The 23,835-nt window shown below is 37.1% G+C and overlaps 1 protein-coding gene across 1 annotated transcript in view; it reads left to right on the top strand.

Moving 5' to 3' along the window:
- Positions 1–23,835, top strand: part of LOC125678925 (uncharacterized) — a 158,675-nt gene that overhangs the window by 15,871 nt on the left and 118,969 nt on the right. Inside the window, exons 6-8 of the mRNA XM_056156520.1 lie at positions 16,994–17,075; positions 19,604–19,716; positions 22,475–22,589. Of these exons, the coding sequence (XP_056012495.1) occupies positions 16,994–17,075; positions 19,604–19,716; positions 22,475–22,589 (310 nt within the window). The remainder of the gene's footprint in view (positions 1–16,993; positions 17,076–19,603; positions 19,717–22,474; positions 22,590–23,835) is intronic.

Below are 23,835 nucleotides of genomic sequence, written 5' to 3'. Positions count from 1 at the left end.
ACTCAGTTAATACAATACAGGAGACTCAATTAATACAATACAGGAGACTCAGTTAATACAGTACAGGATACTCAGTTAATACAATACAGGAGACTCAGTTAATACAATACAGGGGGACTCAGTTAATACAATACAGGAGATTCAGTTGATACAACACATGAGACTCAGTTAATACATTACAGGGGGACTCAGTTAATACAATACAGGAGACTCAGTTAATACAAGACAGGAGACTTAGTTAATACAATACAGGGAGACTCAGTTAATACAATACAGGTGACACAGTTAATACAATACAGGAGACTCAGTTAATACAAAACAGGAGACTCAGTTAATACAAGACAGGAGACTTAGTTAATACAATACAGGGAGACTCAGTTAATACAATACAGGTGACACAGTTAATACAATACAGGAGACTCAGTTAATACAATACAGGAGACTCAGTTAATACAATACATTGTCGTATTAAATACAGTACAGGGGGACTTGGTTAGTACATACACAATATAGATGGAGTCAGTTAATACAATACTGTGAATCAAGACATCAATCAAAAGGTATACAAGTATACGATATATGTGTTTATTGAAAAGAAACGCTTATTACATAACTAAAGGGGTCAAAGGAACTGGTGTGGCACGTGTGAGTACCGTTTCAAAGTTACCTATGAACATTATGAGCACTCAGACTGGCGGGACCGGTCGGTCGTGAGTTTGAGCGTCAAACAGGACGTCAACATGTAAGTATAAGTGATTGCTCCTTCGCCAAACGCTTGGCATCACGGTTCTTTCGGATATGACCTTAAAATCGGAGGTCCCGTGTCGCGACAGGCGCACGTTAAGGAACCCTCACTGCTACGACCCTGAGCGCTATTTCACCTACAGCTGGTGACATCTGAATCAATATGAATAAAAAATTCTCGACGGAACGTAAAACACGACAACGGATAAAGTAGCTCGTAGGTGTCACCGTGCTTTGCAGAATTTATCTATAAAGATTGATGTTCTTATCATCGATCAGTTTGTATGTAGATTGAGAGTTACTGTTCAAGTGTTGGGAAAAGCCAAGAATGTCTGTTGCGAAATAAATTTGAGCCTACATTGAACAGCTACCAGAGCATTGCGAAATATACAACTGGTTGTGGAAATCGTTTTGCTTAGCTATTGTGTATGATAGGATTGTACTCAGAGACCCCTACGTCGGATTCAGCATTTATTCTGTAATAATCTAGATGGACTGTTTTCTTAACTTTTTTTGGTCATATTCTATTTCTATCTTATTTTATCACATTTCATCCTTCGATTTTTTTTTTTATCGCGTATATATAAGAAGCTTAAAGACGTAAACAAGGCTTTTCATGTAGGAATATCCATACACTGTGCTTGCGATGTCGTGCAAGCTGTTCCGATGTATCTTTTTCTTTTATTAAGATATGAATTAAAGATTTTTATTACGGAGGTTGGTGTTATCGATATAGTTGGTCTGATAATGGTATAAATCGGAAAGATGACAAGTTTACTTTATACAGCATCTCTACATTACATCAACTTAAATGCAAAACGACAAAGTCCAAGGTGTATCGAAAAACAGTAACCGACTTGTTTTGAAATGATCATTCGCTTGGAGCACGAGGTTATTCGCATAAAAGACATCTACATCATATACAGAAACATTCTCTTGATATTTAATAGAGGAAGAAGTAGTATTGGGTGAAAGTTTAAATGAACTGTATTTTGACGCAGCATACTGATTGTTATATATACAGTATTTCCATAACTCTTTAGTTATAAAACATGAAAAACTGAACCCCTTAACATTTTTTATTCACGCCCTCAGTAAAGGATAATCACTTGAGATTTAGTGGCGGAGTGACTAATAAAAACCATCGACGTTTTCTACAGTCATCACATTTTCGTAATCTGGGTTTCTAGGTTATTTATCAAGACGTTTTGAAACACAGCATTATGTTGGTCTGTCCTCGGTATCAGAGTAACAAACCACAGGCATCTGACTTTTGAACCCACACTCATTAATTCACCATCCCCTTTCTAATGTTCAAAATTTATTTCTATAAAATGCGTGGATCCTATGTCTATCGATGCAATATTTAAATAACATATTTAAATCCCCTATATCATTTTGCGCTCTTATCAAACTCTTAAGGACTGAGCTGGACCTACTTGGAAATCTTAAAGTCACATAGATTTACTGGATGAAACATAACAAGAAACAAAGTCCTGTCAGTATTGAAGGGATCCTCGCTTTGAACTCGATTTTCGAGGTACAATGACCTCTGATTTACATATTTTCGGTCAACGGCTGACCAGAGTGGGGGTGGGATGGGATGGGGGTGGAGTGCAACTTGATTTGTTTCTTCAATTATATCCTTATGTGACTCCAACAAATCACCACAATCTTGCATTTTATCCGGATACACGGTGACTTTTTCTCTATTATCCATGGATTTGTGTCGGACAGTGGGATTGATCAGACCTGTCATTGAGTAAAATCGGATACCTTCGAATGTATTGCAGATAAACACCAAGGCGCGAAGCATCGACTAACTTCGGTTACCCTTGGATGTATTACAGAAAAACACTAGTGGTGAAACGATACAGTACCTTCTCGATTCGATTCGATTTTCGATACTTTAGTCTCGATTCGATGATTTTCGATTCGATACAATAGCATGTTCCAAATTCTTCAAAATGCTTAGATTTGTATTTATTGCTTTCTGCAAATAAATTCTACGTAATATAAAAGCGTTTAACATAAAGCAACCCTCTTATCACTTCTCCTAAAGCCGAACTGTCACCATACCCAGGATTTATACATTGGGGGTGCATTTTTCAACTCGACTGTGTCCATTTTTGGTACATCAAAGTTTACTCGTACGTTGATTGGGCAATTTTCAATTCCATTGGGCAATCAGAAACCGTGTTATCAAAAACAATGTGTGCTATGATTCTAGAACCGTATCGAACCGAAACAGACCCGGAATAAATCGAACATCGAATCGAGATCTCTACATCGCGATTCGGCCGCATCGCGATGCATCGTTTCACCCCTAAAAAAACACCAAGGCGCGTAATATCGACTAACATCGGATACTTTTGAATGTATTACAGAAAAAACACCATTGTATGCTTTAAAGGTGTTATGTACCGTACTAAATAAGTATTTTGTTTGATGTTAAATACTAGACCAAAGTTTTGTCAGTATGATAAAATATGAAAAATAATACAATTTGACAATTTTGACAAACTATAAACGGGTATTAAAGGAATACTGGTCTACTCAATGTAAAGAGAAAACGATGATTTTCTAGAGCATTTTAATGAAGTAGTGACTTTTATGGTAGTTGTGCGCAAGTGCGCGAGAAATATATCATATTAGAAACATCATGGGAATTACGGTATGTAGTCGTACTGAATGGTGATTTAATGTTAAACTTAAGATCTAACTCCCCTTCCATTGTTCGGAGTGGTTCTCTCTACCCTGTTTTCCTGCTGACTATCTGTGTCCCATCAACAGCCTGCTACATGCTAAATCCCGTTGCCTTGTAGAAGTTTGCTTACTTTCGAAATTCCGCGTGCAAAGTCACGTGATCATGAATATTTCGAAATGGGGCGTTTACTATCCGACTCGGGGAATAAATAATTAAATAGGAAATTAGCTTGATAATACACTTTTTAATCAGATTGAGTTAAATTGTAGAAAGTGTAATTTATATGCAACTTGATATAAAATACGTGCTTTCTATTCCTACGGCGATACCCAAAGAATACGGCATATATATCTTTAAGTATTTATATATATTTTTTCCAAATGATCACATAATCAAACTTTTCTAAAATGGTAAATCTCATATAAGATAAAGGTCTTTTTCAAAACACCTGCTAGAAACTACTGTATAATAATTTTTCTAATATGACCTTGAAGTTGACATGATAATATTCGTACTAAAAATAAAAAACATTGTTTCTTTTGAACCTCAATAAAACAGTGAGAAGCAGATATTCAGTGTGTTTAATAAAATTATATTTAGTTTTTTACACAGCAAGAAACAAAAAATACTAAATAGCCGAGAGTTGCCCAAATTTTAACGAGAAGAATTTGAAGATTTGCGTGCAAAAAAGACAATTTCTGTTATATTTGTTGAATTATAGAAACGTTTTTGATAGTTGCTATGAACAAGATTAAAGTGTCAGTTTCATCACATTGTCATTTTCCTCTCTTCGTTTTCTCAATTTTTTAAAGATTGAGGTAGCAGGGGACAGTTTCGCACTATAGGCGCGGTCAACTTTTTCAAAAAGTGGAATTACCCCGTATTTGAAGTGATATTACATGTGTAAAAATGTATACAATAATTTTAGGATGCATGTCAAATGTAGTTGAGTGCTTAGTAAAAATGTTGATATACAACATGTAGTGGTCACCATGATTCCTAGCATATAGATGGGTGCAAATACGAAACTAAGACACGTGGTCAGTTGCTGAAGAAATTCCGGTGAAAACATGCAGGGTCTAGCAAAAGGTCTGTAGCTGTGAGGGAAGGTGGATGGCCCCATATGAGAGGTAGATTTTTGAGAAGGGCAGATAGGGTTCTTGATTGAGCACAGTGTCTAAATCCCCATGTTTGGTACTGTGATGGTGTGGGGGTGGTGCGGATTAGCCCAAATGAGGGAAAATCAAAGCAAAAAAGGGGAACCTGCTCAGAGCATGTTTTGTGCACCAGCACCAGTATCTATAGATTACATGTAATTTAGGGTCATAATTTATTAACTACACTAATATGAAATACAAGTATTGACATAAAAGGGAAATATGATTTTTCATTAGTCTGTCATAATCTGACTTTGGTGTATACCCCCTATCCACATGTTTCAAAACCAAAGAAACTGTCCCCTGCCACCTGAAAATCTTGTAAAATTGTTAAGTCGTACGTAAATCATGTCATCAGCAAATTATTTCCCTTGTTTTGAACAGAATTTCAACCAGTGAAATAAATTAGAATTTTCATAGGTATTTTCCACTAATCATAAAGGAGAGGAAGTGCATTGTCCGAAGACTCTAAAATACTTCAACTATGTATACCGTCTTCCAAGGAAGACGGTATTAAAGATACAATTAATGATACATTATGAAATAAAGATACAATCAATGACACATTATTGATTATAGAATAACGATACGATATCAATGATACATAATAAAATAACGATACAATATCAATGATACATAATAAAATAACGATACGATATCAATGATACATAATAAAATAACGATACGATATCAATGATACATAATAAAATAACGATACGATATCAATGATACATAATAAAATAACGATACGATATCAATGATACATACTAAAATAACGATACGATATCAATGATACATAATAAAATTACTATACTATCAATGACACGAGATGCAGATTTAAGACTCATTGCACCAGTAATCACAATGATTGATGCGATTTTTAGGTCACTTGAGTAAACTCAGGTGACCTATTGCAATTGGTTGTCTTTCGTCGTACGTTAACAATTGAACATTTTTAACTTTTTAATAACCACCTGTCCAATTCTTTTCAAATTTGGTATGAAGCATCATTGGGACAAGGGGGACATAAATTGTAAATTTCAGGACTCCAGCAACCCTGAGGCCCTAGGAGCGGGGCAAAAACTGCCAAAAATTGACCAATTTTCAAAAATGTTCTTCTCAAGAACTGCATATTTGTAAGAAAAACTAAATGCATGGTGATAGAGAGCAGGAAGGCCTCTACCAAAATTGTAAATTTCATGACCCCCGGGTAGGGGTTCTGACCCAAGGGCGGGGCCAAACTTGGTATATAGTGTTTATGTGTAAAACACTTAAATAACACCATCTTTAGCGTTGTTGATACTACATTGACACTAAATAGATATTTAAAAAGAGCAGGTAGTCCTTTACCAAAATTGTAAATTTGATGATCCCAGGGGTATGGGGTTTTGGTATCAGGGTGGGGCCAAAATGGTCAGTTATTAAATGTGTGAACAATAGACATTTTTAACTTCTTCTTGATAACTATTATTCCAATTCTTTTCATATTTGGTATGAAGCATATTTGGAACAAGGGGGACATAGATTGTAAATTTCATGATCCCCGGGATAGGGATTCTGACCCCAGGGCGGGGCCAAACTTGGTATATAGTGCTAAATGGATAGGGCAGGTAGTCTTTTACCAAAATTTTAAATTTGATTTTCTCCAGAGTAAGGATTCTGACCCCAGGGCGGGGCCAAACTTAGTATATAGTATGTATGTGTAAGTTTGCTGATACTCTATAAAATCTAAATGCATACTTAGAGATAGTAGAAAAGGATGCACAAAAAATGGTGAATTTCATAACCCTGGGTTAAGACTTTAGGATGAGTCCAAATTAGTCATATCTTGCTATTTTAATGTTAATACACCTATTATTTAAAGCCTTTCATCAGTGTATGCACTTTTGAGGGCAGTGAAGTTTTAAGAACACATCTTGTTTATACTGTTGCTGAACATTAGAATTTAACTTAGATATTCAGAACAGGAAATTTTTTCTAGATTTCATAGCTCATGGAAGTGGTGATACTTTTTCACTAGTATCCAGGTGACCGATAAGGCCTGTGGACCTCTTGTTTTAAATGATAAGAGGAGTGAATGGGAAACATGAGAGAAAAAGAAATGAGACGTAGGGAAGCCAAATATATGTGTACATGTGTGAGCAGTCAACAGTGGATGCTTACTCCTCTTAGGTACCTTATCGCATATTCCAGGAATCCGTGTTTCCCCTGCCCTCAATTTTGTATTCTGAACGGGGTTTGTGAGATTTATCACTCTTCGTTATCTTCACTTTTGCACAAAATATATAAAAGTTTGGATTTTTCTGCATGCATTTAAAATTTTATTTTATTTTCAAACGCATACTGGAATTTTTAAAAGAGCGATTAATCTCGTCCCTGATGTCATGTGATAACACGTTCAGCAGACAACAGACTTTTCACATTTTCATCTTTTTCTCCAGAACTACTGGGCCAATTTCAACCAAACTTAGCACAAAGCATCCTTAGGGAAAGGGAATTTAAGTTTGTTCAATTAAAGGGTCATGCTCTCTTCAAAGGGAAGATAATCACAAAAAATGCAAAAACAGGGTGGGTCATTTAAAAATCTTCTCAAGAACCACTGGGCCAGAAGAGTTGCAATTCATATGAAAGCTTCATGACATAGTGCAGATTCATGTTTGTTAAAACCATGGTCCCCGGGGGTAGGATGGGGCCACAGTAGGGGAGAAAAGTTTTACATACAAATGTATAGGGAAAATCTTTTAAAATATTCTTCTCAAGAACCACTGGGCCAGAAAGATTTGCATGGGAATATATAGGAATTTTTTTTCTCTCAAGAACCACTGAGCCAGAAAAGTTTACATTTACATGAAAGCTTTCTGATATAATGCAGATTCAGGTTTGTTAAAACCATGGCCCCCGGGGATATGTTGGGGCCACAACAAGGGAGAAGAGTTTTACATATAAATATAATGGGGAAAATATATAAAAATCTTCTTCTCACGAACCACTGGGCCAGAAAAATTTATATTTACATGAAAACTTCTTGACATAATAGAGATTCAAATTTGTTAACATCACGGCCCCCGAGGATAGGGTGGGCCACAATAGGGGATCAAAGTTTTATATGTACATACAAAAATATAGGGAAAATATTTAAAAAATCTTCTCAAGAACCACTGGGCCAAAAAAGTTGATATTTACATGAAAACTTCCTGACATAGTGCAGATTCAGATTTGTAAAAATCATGGCCCCCAGAGTAGGTTGGGGCCACAATAGGGATTAAAGTTTTACATGCGAATATGTTGGGAAAAAGCTTTCAATATGGGCCAAGGTGACTCAGGTGAATGATGTGGCCCATGGGCCTCTTGTTTTGGTGGTGGTAGCGTTAAGGTGTGGGGCGGGATCTACAGTGGTTGCAAAAGCCACTTGATCATCACTGAAGGCAGTTTGACAGCTCAACGGTACATTAATACTGTTCTGCATTCTGTTGTCCGGCCGTTCGTCCGCCAATACAACGTTTTCAATACGATAGTGTCCGATGTCAAGTAACAGGGCGTGAAAAGGGCTGCAGTGCTAAGACGTCACCCTGGCCCCATGCAGTCACGATCTCCCGCCAAGATGGCACGTGCGGGACATGTTAACGCAACGCATTCAAATGCGCCCAAATACGCAAGTTCCGAGTTACCCAAAAGTTATTTCCCTTTGTCGAACTCTTTCGCATTTATGACGTATGGTGGGTACACAATGTATACATTATATCGTAGACTGGCACTGTACATAGCGATTACGTACGATTAATGTAATGAAAGCGTAACTTTTGTTTATATCAATCACTGGTATGCATATTCTGGCCATATCAAGCATAATTTGTTTGAATAAGATCATCAAATTGGCTATTAAATCATTATTCGTTTCCTCTTCTACATGAGTGACCCTTTTATCAAAAAAAGATGGCAATTAACAATATTTGTTTGAGCCATTTTGTTATCCAATATTCATAAACTCACTAAAGTTGCCTTTCCCCTGAGATAGGATGGTCTCAGAAACTCTGGATATCATAGTTTAAGAAATAATACAACGATAGTAATTAGCAAATGTACCCACTGTCATAATATTTTACGTCATAATCTACGGAAGAGTTCGATAAAGGGAAATAACTGTTGGGGAACTCGGAACTTCCGTATTCACCAGAAACATTTCGGAAAGAGTGACACAACATTCCAACTCTCTGCATCTCAGGATTTGAGCAGTAATGAATGCTAAGGGGGGGGGGGGGGGGGGGGCATTCGTCATTAAAGTAGGAATTACCTCTTCAGCCTTGACATTTCTAATGGCAAACTCTAAATACACTCTGTTATCCAGTAGAATAGATATGTATATCCTATTAGTTGTAAAAATTCAACGATACATGTATGTTTGATTGAATTAATAAAAATGTTACCGAGAAATAGAAGGCTGCGTTTGTTTTACGTGTCAGTGTATACAAGATAGGCAAGTAAACATCGCATCAATTATGCCCACGTAACATTCGTGTTAATCAGTGCCTAGAGGGGAAATTCCTAATGTTAGCTACGGCAGGCTATCAATGCCACTTAATGAATGAAAAAGGTGAAAATCCATGTAGTAATGAAAAAGGTGAAGGTAGCAAACAAAAAAGATTAAAAAATTAAGAGAAGAGCAAACACGGACTCCTGGACATACTAGAGATCGGATCAGCGAGAGTCGCTCAAACATCTTACGATGAAACTTTTAAAACACTGTAATTCCCTTGCAATTCTTCACTCATATATTTCAAAATGAGCAAAACGTACGTATATACATAACATAGGCGGAAAACTTGCATTCTTACTCAGGGCATAGTTGTACTCAATTGAGTATAAGACAGAGACGAACTTTTTATCTTAGTCGTGAGTTTTTTGTGAAAATGCGCCTGGGAGGAGTAAGCATCCCCAATTGAGTGTTGACTGGTGGTTAATATATTGGTGGCGCGGTGTGTGTGTGTGTGTGTATATATATATATATATATATATATATATATATATATATATATATATATATATATACTAGTATACTGAGGAGTTTTAAAAACGCAACACTGGTAATGTTTTATCTTATTTTTTATTTCATTAATTTGAAACATATATTTCTGGTATATAATCTCTCACTTGATAAATAAAGTTTCACATCCATCAATTTAAAACCCCACTGCTATTTCCTGAATGGCTACAAATGAGGGGCAAAAAGGGTTTGGTTCACTAATACCGGGTATATCCACCATTAGCGTTTCTGAAGACGCGTAGGCGACGTTTCATTGGCTGACAAATGGTCCGAGTAATTATTTTAAGGAATATTCTGCCACTCCCCCAACAACACCCTTTCAGTTCTTGTGGAACTGAGTTTGCGCACTCGTTTACCAAGCTCGTTCAATTGGATTTAGGTCTGGGGACATGACGGACCAACCAAGGACGTGGATGATATTTCTTTGAAAACAAATTAGTGTTAAGCTCGCAGTGAGTTCGCGCGCATTGTCCTGCTAAAAACTTGCTTTGTCTGTGCTGCTGTATCAATGGCGCCAACACAGGCTTTAGAAGGTCGTCTATATTTCGCCGAGCAGTTATCCGAGCAAAATGATCAATTGGGAGCGAAAATTTGTGATGCCCCAAACCATGATGCTGTTTCCGCTGTCTCGTTCAAACGCGCAATATTGTCTACGTAGCGTGCACATGCCGGTCAACTTGCATTATGTCGTCTGCGTTATCTTGATTCCCCAGAAAGCCAGACCAGTGTCCAATTTTGGCTTCGATTGAAAAGCTGTCGGGCTGCACTCTGTAGCGTCAATGGTTGGGATTTTAAAAGTTGTAAATCTTTGAAAGATCTTCTGCAGAGAACCCCACGACGTTCCAACATTTGAGAAACTGTTCTACGGTGAATTGTCCTACCTTGGCGTCCAATTGCTTGCCCCGCCGTCGTCGGAGCAGCCGTAAACCTATTCCGTAAGTGGCGTTGTTGTATGAAAGCCTGCTGACGTTGTTCTGAATGTATCAATTAACTAATGCATTAATCAACGGATGTAGGGTTTTGAATCCCGCGCAGCAGTACCATGACGTTGTGTTGTTCTGAATGTATTAATTAATGTATTATTTAACGGCTGTATACGTAGTGTTTGGAATCAGTTCTAGAAAGACCCTTCTTCAGGCTAAATACATACACAAGACGCTATTCATGCTTACGGCATGCATTACACCATGATATAGTTCACACCATTGCATGACACTCAATGCAAACATATGCGGTGCGATATTTTTTATGTATTTGCAAGCATCTTTGATCTGAGGGGTGGCAGTGTATCTTGACGCCTTGTACCCATTTTATATATTGATTTTGGAAATCCTGCCATCCATGTAATTAAATTTTTACAAGACTCTCTCTCTCTCCCTCTCTTACATAAAGCACTCAAAATGACTAACGGCACGAATAATGTGAAATTGTCACCTCGTTGGTCATTTTTAATGCTTTCTATATCCTTATTTATCCTTATTTAAACATTCAGAAACGTTGCACTTTGGATGTTGAGTGTTGTTGGTATTTAGTGCAATATATATATATATATATATATATATATATATATATATATATATACAAAGTGCTAAAATGACTAACGACGCGAGCCATCTGGTTATTCGTGTCGTTGGTCATTTTAGTGCTTTGTTTAAGTTCTGTATTTGACCTTGGATCCACGTTTTATATATATATATATATATATATATATATATATATACTTATATACTTGACATGATTAATTGTAAACCTTAATTCCTGTAAATGCTGCGGATTGTTTTCACGCTTAATTGTTCAGCGCGATCAGGCACCTACTGATCGCTTATTTGACATACATATTTCGAATTAATACGTAAGCTACGATATTATATGGTATACATCCATTGAATTAGACTACCATTGAATAAGTGTTCTCGGTTGCACTGATAACCCCGCCTCCGTCGAGTCAATGATCCAGACGTTGTATAAATTAGTCATCTCCTTGCCAAGTGCCCCTGTCAGTGCCCCTTCGTCAAACCAACTTCTGTGCGAGTGCAGTACAGGGTTCCATGTTTTAGCATTGAAAACTGTTAGAAGAACAACATACACAACAATGGACTCTGTTTTATTCCTAGGAATGCTTTCTCTGCTGGCTTACTTCTTAGGTAAGATCAAACGATAATCTGGTCATTCATTTCTCCACAGGTAAAGGTGCTCATACACATACGGTCAGCGCACAGGTAGAGGTGCTCATACACATACGGTCAGCGCTATCCTTGAAAGAATGCTTGTTTTTATTATGAACATTTTTGGTCGTGAGATTTACAATCTGGAATCGATCAATCTTCCATCCGGTGCCGAGTTATGCATAGCATTTACCATCTTAACTGTTCTATCCTTAACATATTGATTATAATAATTCACGATCCTGTGTTGGTATTGTGTGACCCGGTCAAGCATTGCATTATCTGGTCTAGCCAACAAATGTTCATTCAGTCAAGGGCAACGAATGAAAAAAAAATGCATATGGTGCATCTGGCATGGAAACCCACGTGAAGAAAATGCGCGCGGTTTGGATTTTCCATTCACTGAACAAACCCACGCATTGAATTAGGTGAATAATGGGCACATACACATAATTTATGCATGATCTCTTTGCTTGTAGATTTAAAAAAAAATGTAAACAGGTAACAATGCGTGGAGAAGTATGCAACAACTTTGGAAGAGTGTACGTGTTATAGTCTGATGACGCATCGCTTTTACAAGAATTTGTTCAGCAGTTTTAAAAAATCCGAAGAAAGAAATCGTATTGGAGATCATTTGTACGATTTACATTCTCCTTTGCTCAAAAACAATTTTATCAAAAAGCCCTAAAAGCTTTCTTTAAACTCGGGAAAGATTTCATTTCATTGAATCCACATATTAAAACCACTATGCACATTTTTGACCATACCATTAACCCTATCTTATTATATGCATCTGAAATTTGGGGTTCTATAAATTCATCTTCAAAAATATTAAGAACTCCAGGCTGTACCATTAATAAAATGTACTCCAACCTATTTTGTGACAAACTTCATTTGAAATTTTGTAAATCAATACTTGGGGTACACAAATCTGCAACAAATTTTGCTGTTTTTTCTGAATTGGGAAGATTTCCTCTACACTTTGACATTGTCAAATCGATATTAAGTTATTGGTACAGACTTGAAAACCTTGGTCAATCTTTTCCACTATTGAATGATGCATATTGTGAATCAAAGTCACTGTTTGAACAGAATGTTCCGTCATGGTACAGTACCACCAATTTTCTTATCAATAAGCTAGATGGTGTTCAGAATTTGACTTGTGCCAAAGTACATAAATTCAAAAGTGAACTGAAAGATTGTTTATTCAAAAATTATATTAAGGAATGGAAATCACAAGCTACGTCACAATACGACAAAAAATTGAATTGCTACATATCTTTTAAACAAAACTTTGGTCAGGAGAAATATTTAGAATTACTCAAAAACTTTGAGCAGAGAAGTTTTACACGCTTTCGCATATCGGCACACAGATTAAATATTGAAAGAGGACGATACCAAGGCATTCCTAGACAAGATGGACACTGTACTAGATGTAATACCAATACACTTGATGATGAAAAACATTTTTTACTGTCATGTTCTCATAATGAGGAAGAAAGAAATGTTTTATATGAATTGGTGAATAACTGCTGTAAGAACGTTTGTAACCTGAATAATGATCAAAAGTTGATCTGGCTCATGACAAATGAAAATGCACAAATACTCAAACAAATCAGCAAAATGATTTTAAAAACAGGGATATAGAATACTAAGGGTTGTATAACTATACTTGTATGTATAATTTACTCCTTGTCACTTTCAAATAAACACATCTATAAATAAGCTAGCTGTCTCGAATACTTGGGGTACAAGACTGCCAGTCTGATTGACTTGGCAAAGGCACCGTCCCTTGGTACCCCCTGTATTCGTGACAACATTTTATAATATTGTTTCATTTTCCTACCCATGTAACATCCTTGTTGTACATCGCATTTTCAATCAGTACTATAAGCCAACTCAAGACCAACATCAATGTAGAAATGGTATACATCTGTTTATCGTATTGTGTAGTTCTATTTAATTGTATACAATACTCATGTAAGCTGTCTTGAATATATAACATCTGTATATGGTATGCATGTGAACATATTGTGGTATCATGTATTTATTTTTGTGTATACTATAAATAAGCTGTCTTAAACACTTAGGGTACAAGACTGCCAGTCTGATAGACTTGGCTCAGGCACCGTCCCTTGGTACCCTCTGTATATGTAGTAGTTACTCCATATGGTATTGTTGGTTATGTGCAGATACCTGATGGGTGTGGTCATAATGACACGAGGGAACGTAGCTCCCGAGAAAGTGAAGCTTGCGTAGTGCGCCCTTTGGTGAGAAAATGAAATTACCTGTGTGGTATCTACACCGCCATACGGAATCTTATGTCTCTCCGCCACTCTCACAGCCATTATTTACATTTATCTACTAAACCTTAATCTAGCAACATGTCCAGAGACCTCTCCGTTCACTGGTCTCTATAGCACAAGGTGTACTGTATTCCTGATTTCCTTCAGTTTGTGTGTAATGTGTTGAAAGCAATTCAATTAAGACTACGCCATGCTGGGGTGTAATTCAGCAACCTGAATGGGATGCGATCCCTGAACATAAAAAACCTCATCATCACGGCTGTTTTAATCCGTTGTTTAGAAGTGTTGGTGCCCCTCAGAAAAGATTATTTAAAGCACAGGGAAATTTTGTGCTTGCTTAAAGATTTTAGACGTATTGAATATTAAACTGCAATAATACTTGTGTCATTAGTCGAGTTTGAAAGAACCCCTGTCGTATATGAAGGGGCGTAGTGGGGTTACAAGGCCAATGTCGGGGAAGAATTGATAAGAAGGCTTGATTATAGTCAGAAATTGAACAGGAGTGGATCCAAAGGCCATGTTACTGGGGATGCAGACCCTTTTAAAATTTCTCTTAATTTTAACAAAAATGGTAATTGTTTTGCCATTTTGCGGTGTTCAACCTCCAACTTCCCATTTTGGGCGGAAAATGTCCAAACTTGGGTTGCAGCACTCCCCCTTTTCCTTTAAAAATGTTTTGGATCCGCTCCTGAATTACAATTATTTTCTGCATGTCCGCTAGTTAACAAATTTGCACTGCATCTGCATCCTGAATCTGACATACTATCCAGAAAGACTTATGCCAAACTTCAGAAGCCCCCCCCCCCCCCCCCCCCCCCCCCCCCGGCACAGACGCTTACGATATGTCTGTAATATCGCGGTCATGTAAAGGTGATTTTGAAAACAAAAAGAATTATTGAGCAAAATGAGTTATTAAGCGAAATGGTAATATTGATTTCAGAGCATTGTTGAATACTCTTGAGAAGTGTAATGGAATTGCAAATTACTGAAATGAGTATACACATGCAGGAATCAATATTTGATGTCTGTGCCTTTGTCAATTCCGCCAGTCTCTTGTGTTTCGGTTTACATGACACATGTTGTTAGGAATACTGTGTATTGTTATAAGGTATCTGTTCATTCAATAAACTTCTTTCCTATCATCAAGTTGACCTTGTTTCCTTAACAGATTAACCTTCGATACTTTAGATTAAACTAAATGCACTTTGGACAGAACGCTCACTTAATAAAGCTACCTTAAGGAGGAATAATATAATAAAACGTGGAGGATATGTAAAATTAGAAACTTAAAAAAATCTAAAACCTCATGTAGTTAAAAAAGAATACAGTTTTAGTAGCAAGTAGCATGTAATCTGTAAAAATAAATAAAAATTTCTACTAGATCCGAAAATGCGAACTTCAGATCAGGAGTCGACACATAAACCTACTGAGCTACCCAGTTAAGCAATTAGCAGCCGACACATAAACCTACTGAGCTACCCAGTTAAACAATTAGCAACCGACACATAAACCTACTGAGCTACCCAGTTAAGCAATTAGCAGCCGACACTTAAACCTACTGAGCTACCCAGTAAAGCAATTACCAGCCGACACATAAACCTACTGAGCTAACCAGTTAAGCAATTAGCAGCCGACACATAAACCTTCTGAGCTACCCAGTTAAGCAATTAGCAGCCGACACTTAAACCTACTGAGCTACCCAGCAAAGCAATTAGCAGCCGACACATAAACCTACTGAGCTAGCCAGTTAAGCAATTAGCAGCCGACACATAAACCTACTGAGCTAGCCAGTTAAGCAATTAGCAGCCGACACATAAACCTACTGAGCTACCTAGTTAAGCAATTAGCAGTCGACACATAAACCTACTGAGCTACCCAGTTAAGCAATTAGCAGCCGACACTTAAACCTACTGAGCTACCCAGTAAAGCAATTAGCAGCCGACACATAAACCTACTGAGCTACCCAGTTAAGCAATTAGCAGCCGACACATAAACCTACTGAGCTAACCAGTTAAGCAATTAGCAGCCGACACATAAACCTACTGAGCTACCTAGTTAAGCAATTAGCAGTCGACACATAAACCTACTGAGCTACCCAGTTAAGCGATTAGCAGCCGACACTTAAACCTACTGAGCTACCCAGCTAAGCAATTAGCAGCCGACACTTAAACCTATTGAGCTACCCAGTTAAGCAATTAGCAGCCGACACATAAACCTACTGAGGTTTTCTGTCCCCTGTTAGACATTTCAATTGTCTATAAAGATGCCATTTTTTCTTCCAAGGTGATTATCTTGCCTTTCGGGTGAGGATGATCTTATCTGTTGGGTGAGGGTTATCTTATCTATCGTGTGAGGATTATCTTACCTGCCGGGTGAGGATTATGTTACCTGTTGAGTGAGGATTATCTTACCTGTCGGGCGGGGCGAGGATTATCTTATCTGTTGGGTGAAGATTATCTTACATGTCGGGTGAGGATTATCTTCTCTGTTGGGTGAGGATGATCTTACCTGTTGGGTGAGGATTGTCTTATCAGTGTGGTGAAGGTTATCTTATCTGTTAGGTGAGGATTATCTCACCTGTTCTGTGATGATTATTTTGCCTGTTGGGTGAGGATTATCTTACATATGGGGTGAGGATTATCTTATCTGTTGGGTGAGGATTATCTTATCTGTTGGGTGAGGATTGTCTTATCTGTTGGGTGAGGATTGTCTTATCTGTTGGGTGAGGATTATCTTATATGTGTGGTGAGGATTATCTCTCCTGTCGGGTGAGGATTATCTCACCTGTTGTGTGAGGATTATAGTACCTGTAATGTGACGGTTATTTGCGATGAAGATAGTTCTACAACCTTCAAATATTTAATGTATTTCAGGTCCAGTTAATGGTCAATGTAACATGCAGGGCGTTAGCGCGTGCATGCCAAGTGGACAACCTTCAACGGACAACCAGTGCGAGTGAGTACATGTAAAGTCTCAGAGCTCTGTCAGTGTATGTGTGTCAGATGATGTCATCAATCGTTAAAATGGCCAACCTTATGAAAGTCTAGGTCACAGGATTTCCCAGTTCCAGCAGGTCAACTATGACGTGCTTCGGAATGTTTTGCATACATTAAGGCGAAAATTACACCACAGTACACAAAACTGGAAAAACCCAATGTCTTACAACAACGGGCATCTAGAATTTATGTTTTGACATATTTTCGAAACAAGTGAAAAGAAATCAGAATACACGTGTACCTTAATTTAAGGGCTGACTTAAAACATTGCCTATCAGCAATTACAGGAAATGCACGTGTTGTTTGATTCGAACTTATATTCAATTTTACCACAATTTTCGTTGTAATTAAAAAAATTAAAAACCTATGCTGGCATACTTTCTGTTCCCTAAAAGGTTATTTTTCTATAGATTATTCCGACATGCAAGATAATTAGGTTGACATGCCACATACATATTTCAAAATGCAACTTATGTTAACATGCATGAAAAATGTGATCGCTTTTGAATAGGAATTGTTTTCCCCAAAAATATTAAGTTAGATCGATCCTCATGTGATGTCATAGGTTTTTGCAAATTTCTTTAATAGATTGAACTGTGCGCATGCTAGAAATATATCTATCAGTGGAATTTTATTCAATGGATAAGATAAAAAATCTGGTGAAGTATTGATAGTGAAAAGTTTATATTTTCTATAGATAATCAATTATTTATAATGAAAAAAAAAATTTGACAAGGGCAATGCATGTAACTCCTATGCTGGTATTTCCTATAATGTATGTCTATTATGTAATGATTTCCCTAATATCCACAGTTAATTCATACATATCTATATATTAGCAGTTTTTCTAAACTGTTCACATTAAAAAAATTGAAATTGTCATTTTAATGAATTTTTATCTATTTTCATTATTCTGTTTTACGAAAATGTGCGATTTTCTGATGTTGATCTATACTTCTATTTTTTATGTCTGGCATCTTAATAAAGATGGCAACATATACATTTTCTTTGCTTATCAATTAAATTAAACTATAAACTATATTGAGTAAAAATTAATACAGTTTTTCCACTTTCAACCATTAATATTGCGAAGTCACACTAGGGTGGAGCTACCTTAAATATCACCAACGTGCAATATCCAGCACGCAACTTAATTATCTTAACATACAGCTTAATTACATTAACATACAAGTTATCTATGTTTAACATACAACTTATCTATGTCAACATACAAGTTATCTATGTTTAACATACAAGTTATCTATGTTTAACATACAACTTACCTATGTCAACCTACTATTTATCTATGTCAACGTACAACTTATCTATGTCAACATACAAATTATATATGTAAACATACAACTTATCTATCTTTAACATACAACTTATCTATGTCAACCTACTATTTATCTATGTCAACGTACAACTTATCTATGTCAACATACAACCTATCTATGTTAACTTTCAACTTAATTATTTATCTATGTCAACATACAACTTATTTATGTCAACATACAATCTATCTATATGGAACGCCATTGCTGCCTTATGTGGGTGTGTTTCATGATAAGGTGGTGTTTTTTCTTGATATGCTGTGGTTCTTTCATGATAAGGTGGTGCTCTTTTATTATGTGCTGTAGTTCTTTCATGATAAGGTGGTGTTTTTATATATTGTGCTTTTTTGTTATATGCTGTAGGTCTTTTATGTTAGGATGGTGACATTTCATTACAGCTGTGGTTTTATCCTAATGAGATGGTGCATTATCATGAAAGAACTACAGCATATAACGAAAAAGCACCACCTTATCATGAAAGAACAACAACATACAATAAAAAAGCACCACCTTATCATGAAAAAAACCCCACAACATATAATAAAAAAAAAACACCACCTTATCATGAAAGAACCACACCATATAATAAAAAAGCACCACCTTATCATGAAAGAACCACAACATTTAATAAAAAAGCACCACCTTATCATGAAAGAACCACAGCATATAACGAAAAAGCACCACCTTATGAAAAAACCACAACATATAATAAAAAGCACCACCTTATCATGAAAAAACCACAGCATATAATAAAAAAGCACCACCTTATCATGACAGAATCACAGCATATAATAAAAAGTACAATATCATCATGAAACACATCCACATAAGGCAGTTATGGCGTTCCATATATCTATGTTAACATACAATTTATCGTTGTCAACATACAGCTTATCTATGTCAACATACAACTTATCGGTGTCAACATAGAACTTATCTATGTTAACATACAACTTACAACGTAATTATGTAGACATGTATTTTTTTAAATGAATCGAACAAACAATATGTGGAACAACAGTTGACATTCACACAGTCATATACATGTATATAGAATGTACCCATAATCTTTCATTTGTGATACGGCTAACAGTCATACAAAATGTGATGTAATAAGAGTACGTTTGAAATAACTTACATGTTATTATTGTAGAATGTTCAGAACTTTGCAGACCTGTCTGGAACCATTTAAAGCTGGCTGCGAATCGGACTCCACCTTCCAAACAATGATGGCCGGATTTGCCCAACTAGGCCCGCTATGCGGCGGTATGTCTTTTTCCGTAGGCGCTCGCGTTATGGATAATGTAAATAAAGACTAAAGACCTATCGAGGAAATTCGAACTATGATCGTGATATTTTCTTCCATTCCATGATGCGGATTTTTTGTTTTCTGTAATTTATTTTATATAATATATATCAGTATGCTGTTAAAATTATTTCATAAACGTTTAAAAATTGACTTCACCCACCGTGTACTAAAAAGTGTGAAATAACTTTTCAAATGTTTATGAAATTAAATTTTAACAGCATACTAGTATATAATAAGCAAAACGGATATAAAAAAAAATTGAAAATCGCCATCATGGAGTAAAAAAAGTCACAATCATAGTCCAAATTTCCTCAATAGCTCTATAGTTGTTGTCGGTTCCTTTTTATGCACGTGCAGGTGTACGGGTATTGTTCACACTATTGTCCCCCTTCCAGGTATCTGGCTGGTTGCACGCATGGCAGATCTCGCCTCAGATCTTCATTTTTTCCGGTCATGAGGATCGGTAGTAGAGAGCTTCCATTCTCATCGATCTTTCTCCGTCATCTCTCTCCATGATAGCATTGGCCGACCAACTCTACGCCTACAATGAACTTGTATATTGAAAGCGCATTTGACTGCATTGCTGGATCTGACAATATGGCCATACCAGCGGAGTCCCCTTTCCCTTAAGATGAGGACGAGGTCATCGATACCAAGCCGTCCCAGCAATTCAATTGAACCTACAGCAGCCATATCTTCAGACTTGATGTTGCAGATCTGTCTTATCATGGCCTTGTCATTGAGCTGTAGGCGATGGAGATTTGGCTTGGTCAGTGCCCAGCATAGCGCTCCGTACAGAAGTGTTATATCCTCGACCACGGGTCTTGCACAACATGTGTCGTGATGTCAGAACCGGTGGCAGCTCCTTGAATTTCTTCCAAGCAGCCTTCACACGCGTAGTGATTGCTAGGTCACAGCCACCAGCTGCGGAAAGCATGTCTCCGAAGTAGCAGAAGGAACCTACGACCTCCAACTTGTCCAGACCAACATGGACATCACTCTGCAGCCTGCCGTCAAGAGGGCGAGCCGTTCCCCTGCATCTTGAGCATCTAAAGTTAGGGTCCACAAAGAAGCGCATGAGTCCACTGCATTTCTTGTGCACCCAGTGCTTGCAGCCATTGCAGAAAATACTATTGCTGCCTACACCTGTACGACAGACAGCACACGGGAAGCTGCCTGAGTCCTGAAGTAGATGAAGACCTGTACTACAGATCATGATCTTGGTTTTGTCCTCATTCACTCTCAATCCTTTCCTTTCCATAGCTTCTTTCCAAGTAAGGAGCCTCTTGACACATCCATCCAATGAGTCAGTAATGATAACCAGGTCATCTGCATACAGATCCTCCCAGGGAACACGGTGCGAAATTCGCTGAAAGAGCCTCGAGCACGATGATGAAAGCAGAGGGCTGAGTACTGACCCCTGATGGACTCCGACCTTCACAGCAAACTCCTCACTGTAGCTGTCACCAACGCGAACACAGCTACGAGCATTGCCATACATACAATGCACCAGACGCACAATCCACTCTTCCACATTTTTGCAGTGCCCACTAGATCATCTTCCAAGTCTTTATTTTTACTATCTAGACCCAAGCGCCTATGCATTTTTCTCTTGTACATCCTAAATCAAAGGCACTGAAACTACTGAATAAGTGTGTAGATTCTGGTATTTAAGAGAAATATTAATTTACTTTGGCATTATTATTGTTACTTACAAAGCATTTCTCAATGTACAGTCCATTACAAATTTGACAAAAGGGAAAAATGGATGCTAGGTCATGTACATGACTGTACGTTTGTGTATAAAAGGTTTTCGTTGAATCCGCTTTCTGTGAAGTTGGGTTTGTCAAGTTTTACTATATACATCGGCCACAGCTAAATCAATGGTCAACGATTAGACTGGTTGCAAGACTGAATTGACATATAACCTCATAAAACATCAGGCTAGAATGGTTCCTTATCTTATCTCAGCGGGAGATAGCAGAAAGGTAGACTTGTTTTCAAAATCAGCTCATAGGTGGTGTGTATCCGGAGACGCGAAAACGAAAGTAGAAAATCTAACTGATGGCAAAAAAGATCGCCGCAGCTATGCTTATATCGCTTTTTTGATAAAACCACGTTATTTATCATCAAATTTATGATACATGAATCGTAGACACGATGCTAAATCATGAATTGGGGGATTCACGTGACTGCAGAAAAATTGAAAACGACAGATATGTCAATTGTCTTTGAATTACATCATTTATTTGTCATTTGAAGTAAAAAATATAACTTGATACAAGAAATAATGACCCAGATGTTTGAGGTACTTCCCAATAACTGAATTGATTATTGCATGTAAATCTATGTGTGAATTTTCCCCCAGGCGAGCGTTCGTTGATGAATTGTCTGCTTATTGATTCTGTGTTGGTCATAGCCATAATTCGTCACTTGTGATTCAGTGTATGTCTCTTGTGTCCCAATTCAGCATTTCAATGATATAAAGCATGCCGATGTAAAGTGTTGCAGTTCATACCCTTATGTATTTTCAAAAATGAAGTTTATTTCTAATATTTACATTCTACTTTCATTTCTGGCGGAATTCTTAGCCATGCAAATAGACGTACTATATTTATCTGTATTAACCTTCAGCTAGGGATCACGAAATATGATTTTATGCATTTATTTACATCTCTGTTAGCATAGTTAAGATGGCAGAATTGATTTATTTAGGTTCGTCTGGTTCTTCTGGTGGCGATGGACAATGTGACATGGTAGGAGTTGGTAAATGTATGGAGGGTGTTCAGTTACCTTCACCTGACACAAAAGATCTGCAGACGGCATGCGCGTAAGTGTAGCAGATGTTTTTATTGAAATGACCCCCCTCTCTCTCTCTCTGACCAAGTTTATGGACAATAAAAAATGGCCATCTGTAAGTCTTCTGTTGGCCTTTCAACATTTTGCATCTTTTTTAAGAACAACTGAACTCATTTCATCCGAACTGATCACATCGTATCATTAAATACAGGAGATTCAAATTTGCTCATATTAAGAGCCATGTCCTCGTTCTAGTGGAGATGATTCAGAAAAAAGTGACAATAGGGCGGTGTGTTTGATGATTTTCTTTGCAAGAACTACAATGGGTGGGGTGGTCACGATTTTTCAAAGGAATGGTCCGAAAAACTCCTCGAAAATCTTGTCAAGAAGTAGAAGGGTCCAAGATATCAAAATGATTTGTTATCATCCTTTCAATATATTTACACCGTGATTCATGGGGATAGAATGGGGCCGCATGATGGGTTCAAATTGTTACAGAAAATTCATTGAAAATATCCTCATTAAGAACCGAATTGGTACAATATGTTAAATTTAAATGCAAACATCCTCATTTTGTTTAAGGGGGGGGGGGGAGTAGGGTTCCACCCGTATAAATAACTTTTTGGGGAAAGAAAACTTAACATTTTCTTCTTCTTAAGAACCACGATGGTACAATCTATAAACTTGATAAACACAGGTTTTGTTTGTATAGAATAGATTAAGTTGCTTTGACTAGGTTGGGGGTAACAGTGGGGTTTAAAGATGTACATATACATAGCGTCGGATCTAGACTAATAGAAGGTACGGGGTGAAATAAATAAGGATATAAAAATACACTAAGAATGACCAACTGAAATAATCGAATCTGATGTCTTTTCTAAGATTTTATCTAGCGTTAGATTTAGTTAGCTCAGTTCAACCTTGAGGCTCGTTCCGATCAGACTTTTGTATTGCACCATATTACACTCGATCATTTCAATATGTAGACGTTTAGCTTGTTATCAGCTGTTGTAGTTTGATTTTAGTGTTAGTTTGCATTTTTATTTAGTTTTCATTTTTATGTAAATATTCCATTGTTCTGAAGAAGGGACAGGTTGTCCTGAAAATTTGACAATTCGATATTGCTAGAAACGATGAACGGTATGTGAACAGTCTGCACGGTTTGCAAGAAACGGCATGCTTTGATTTTTCCGGCATTATTCGATTCTTCCTGGGATGGTTTATACATGAAATAATATCAATATAGTAATAATGTTTTTAATTCTTTATTTAAAAAG

Source organism: Ostrea edulis, chromosome 2 (assembly GCF_947568905.1).
Source record: "Ostrea edulis chromosome 2, xbOstEdul1.1, whole genome shotgun sequence".
Classification (NCBI taxonomy): domain Eukaryota; kingdom Metazoa; phylum Mollusca; class Bivalvia; order Ostreida; family Ostreidae; genus Ostrea; species Ostrea edulis.
Note: the sequence above shows the minus strand (reverse complement) of the source record. Positions and strands in the feature narration are given on the sequence as shown.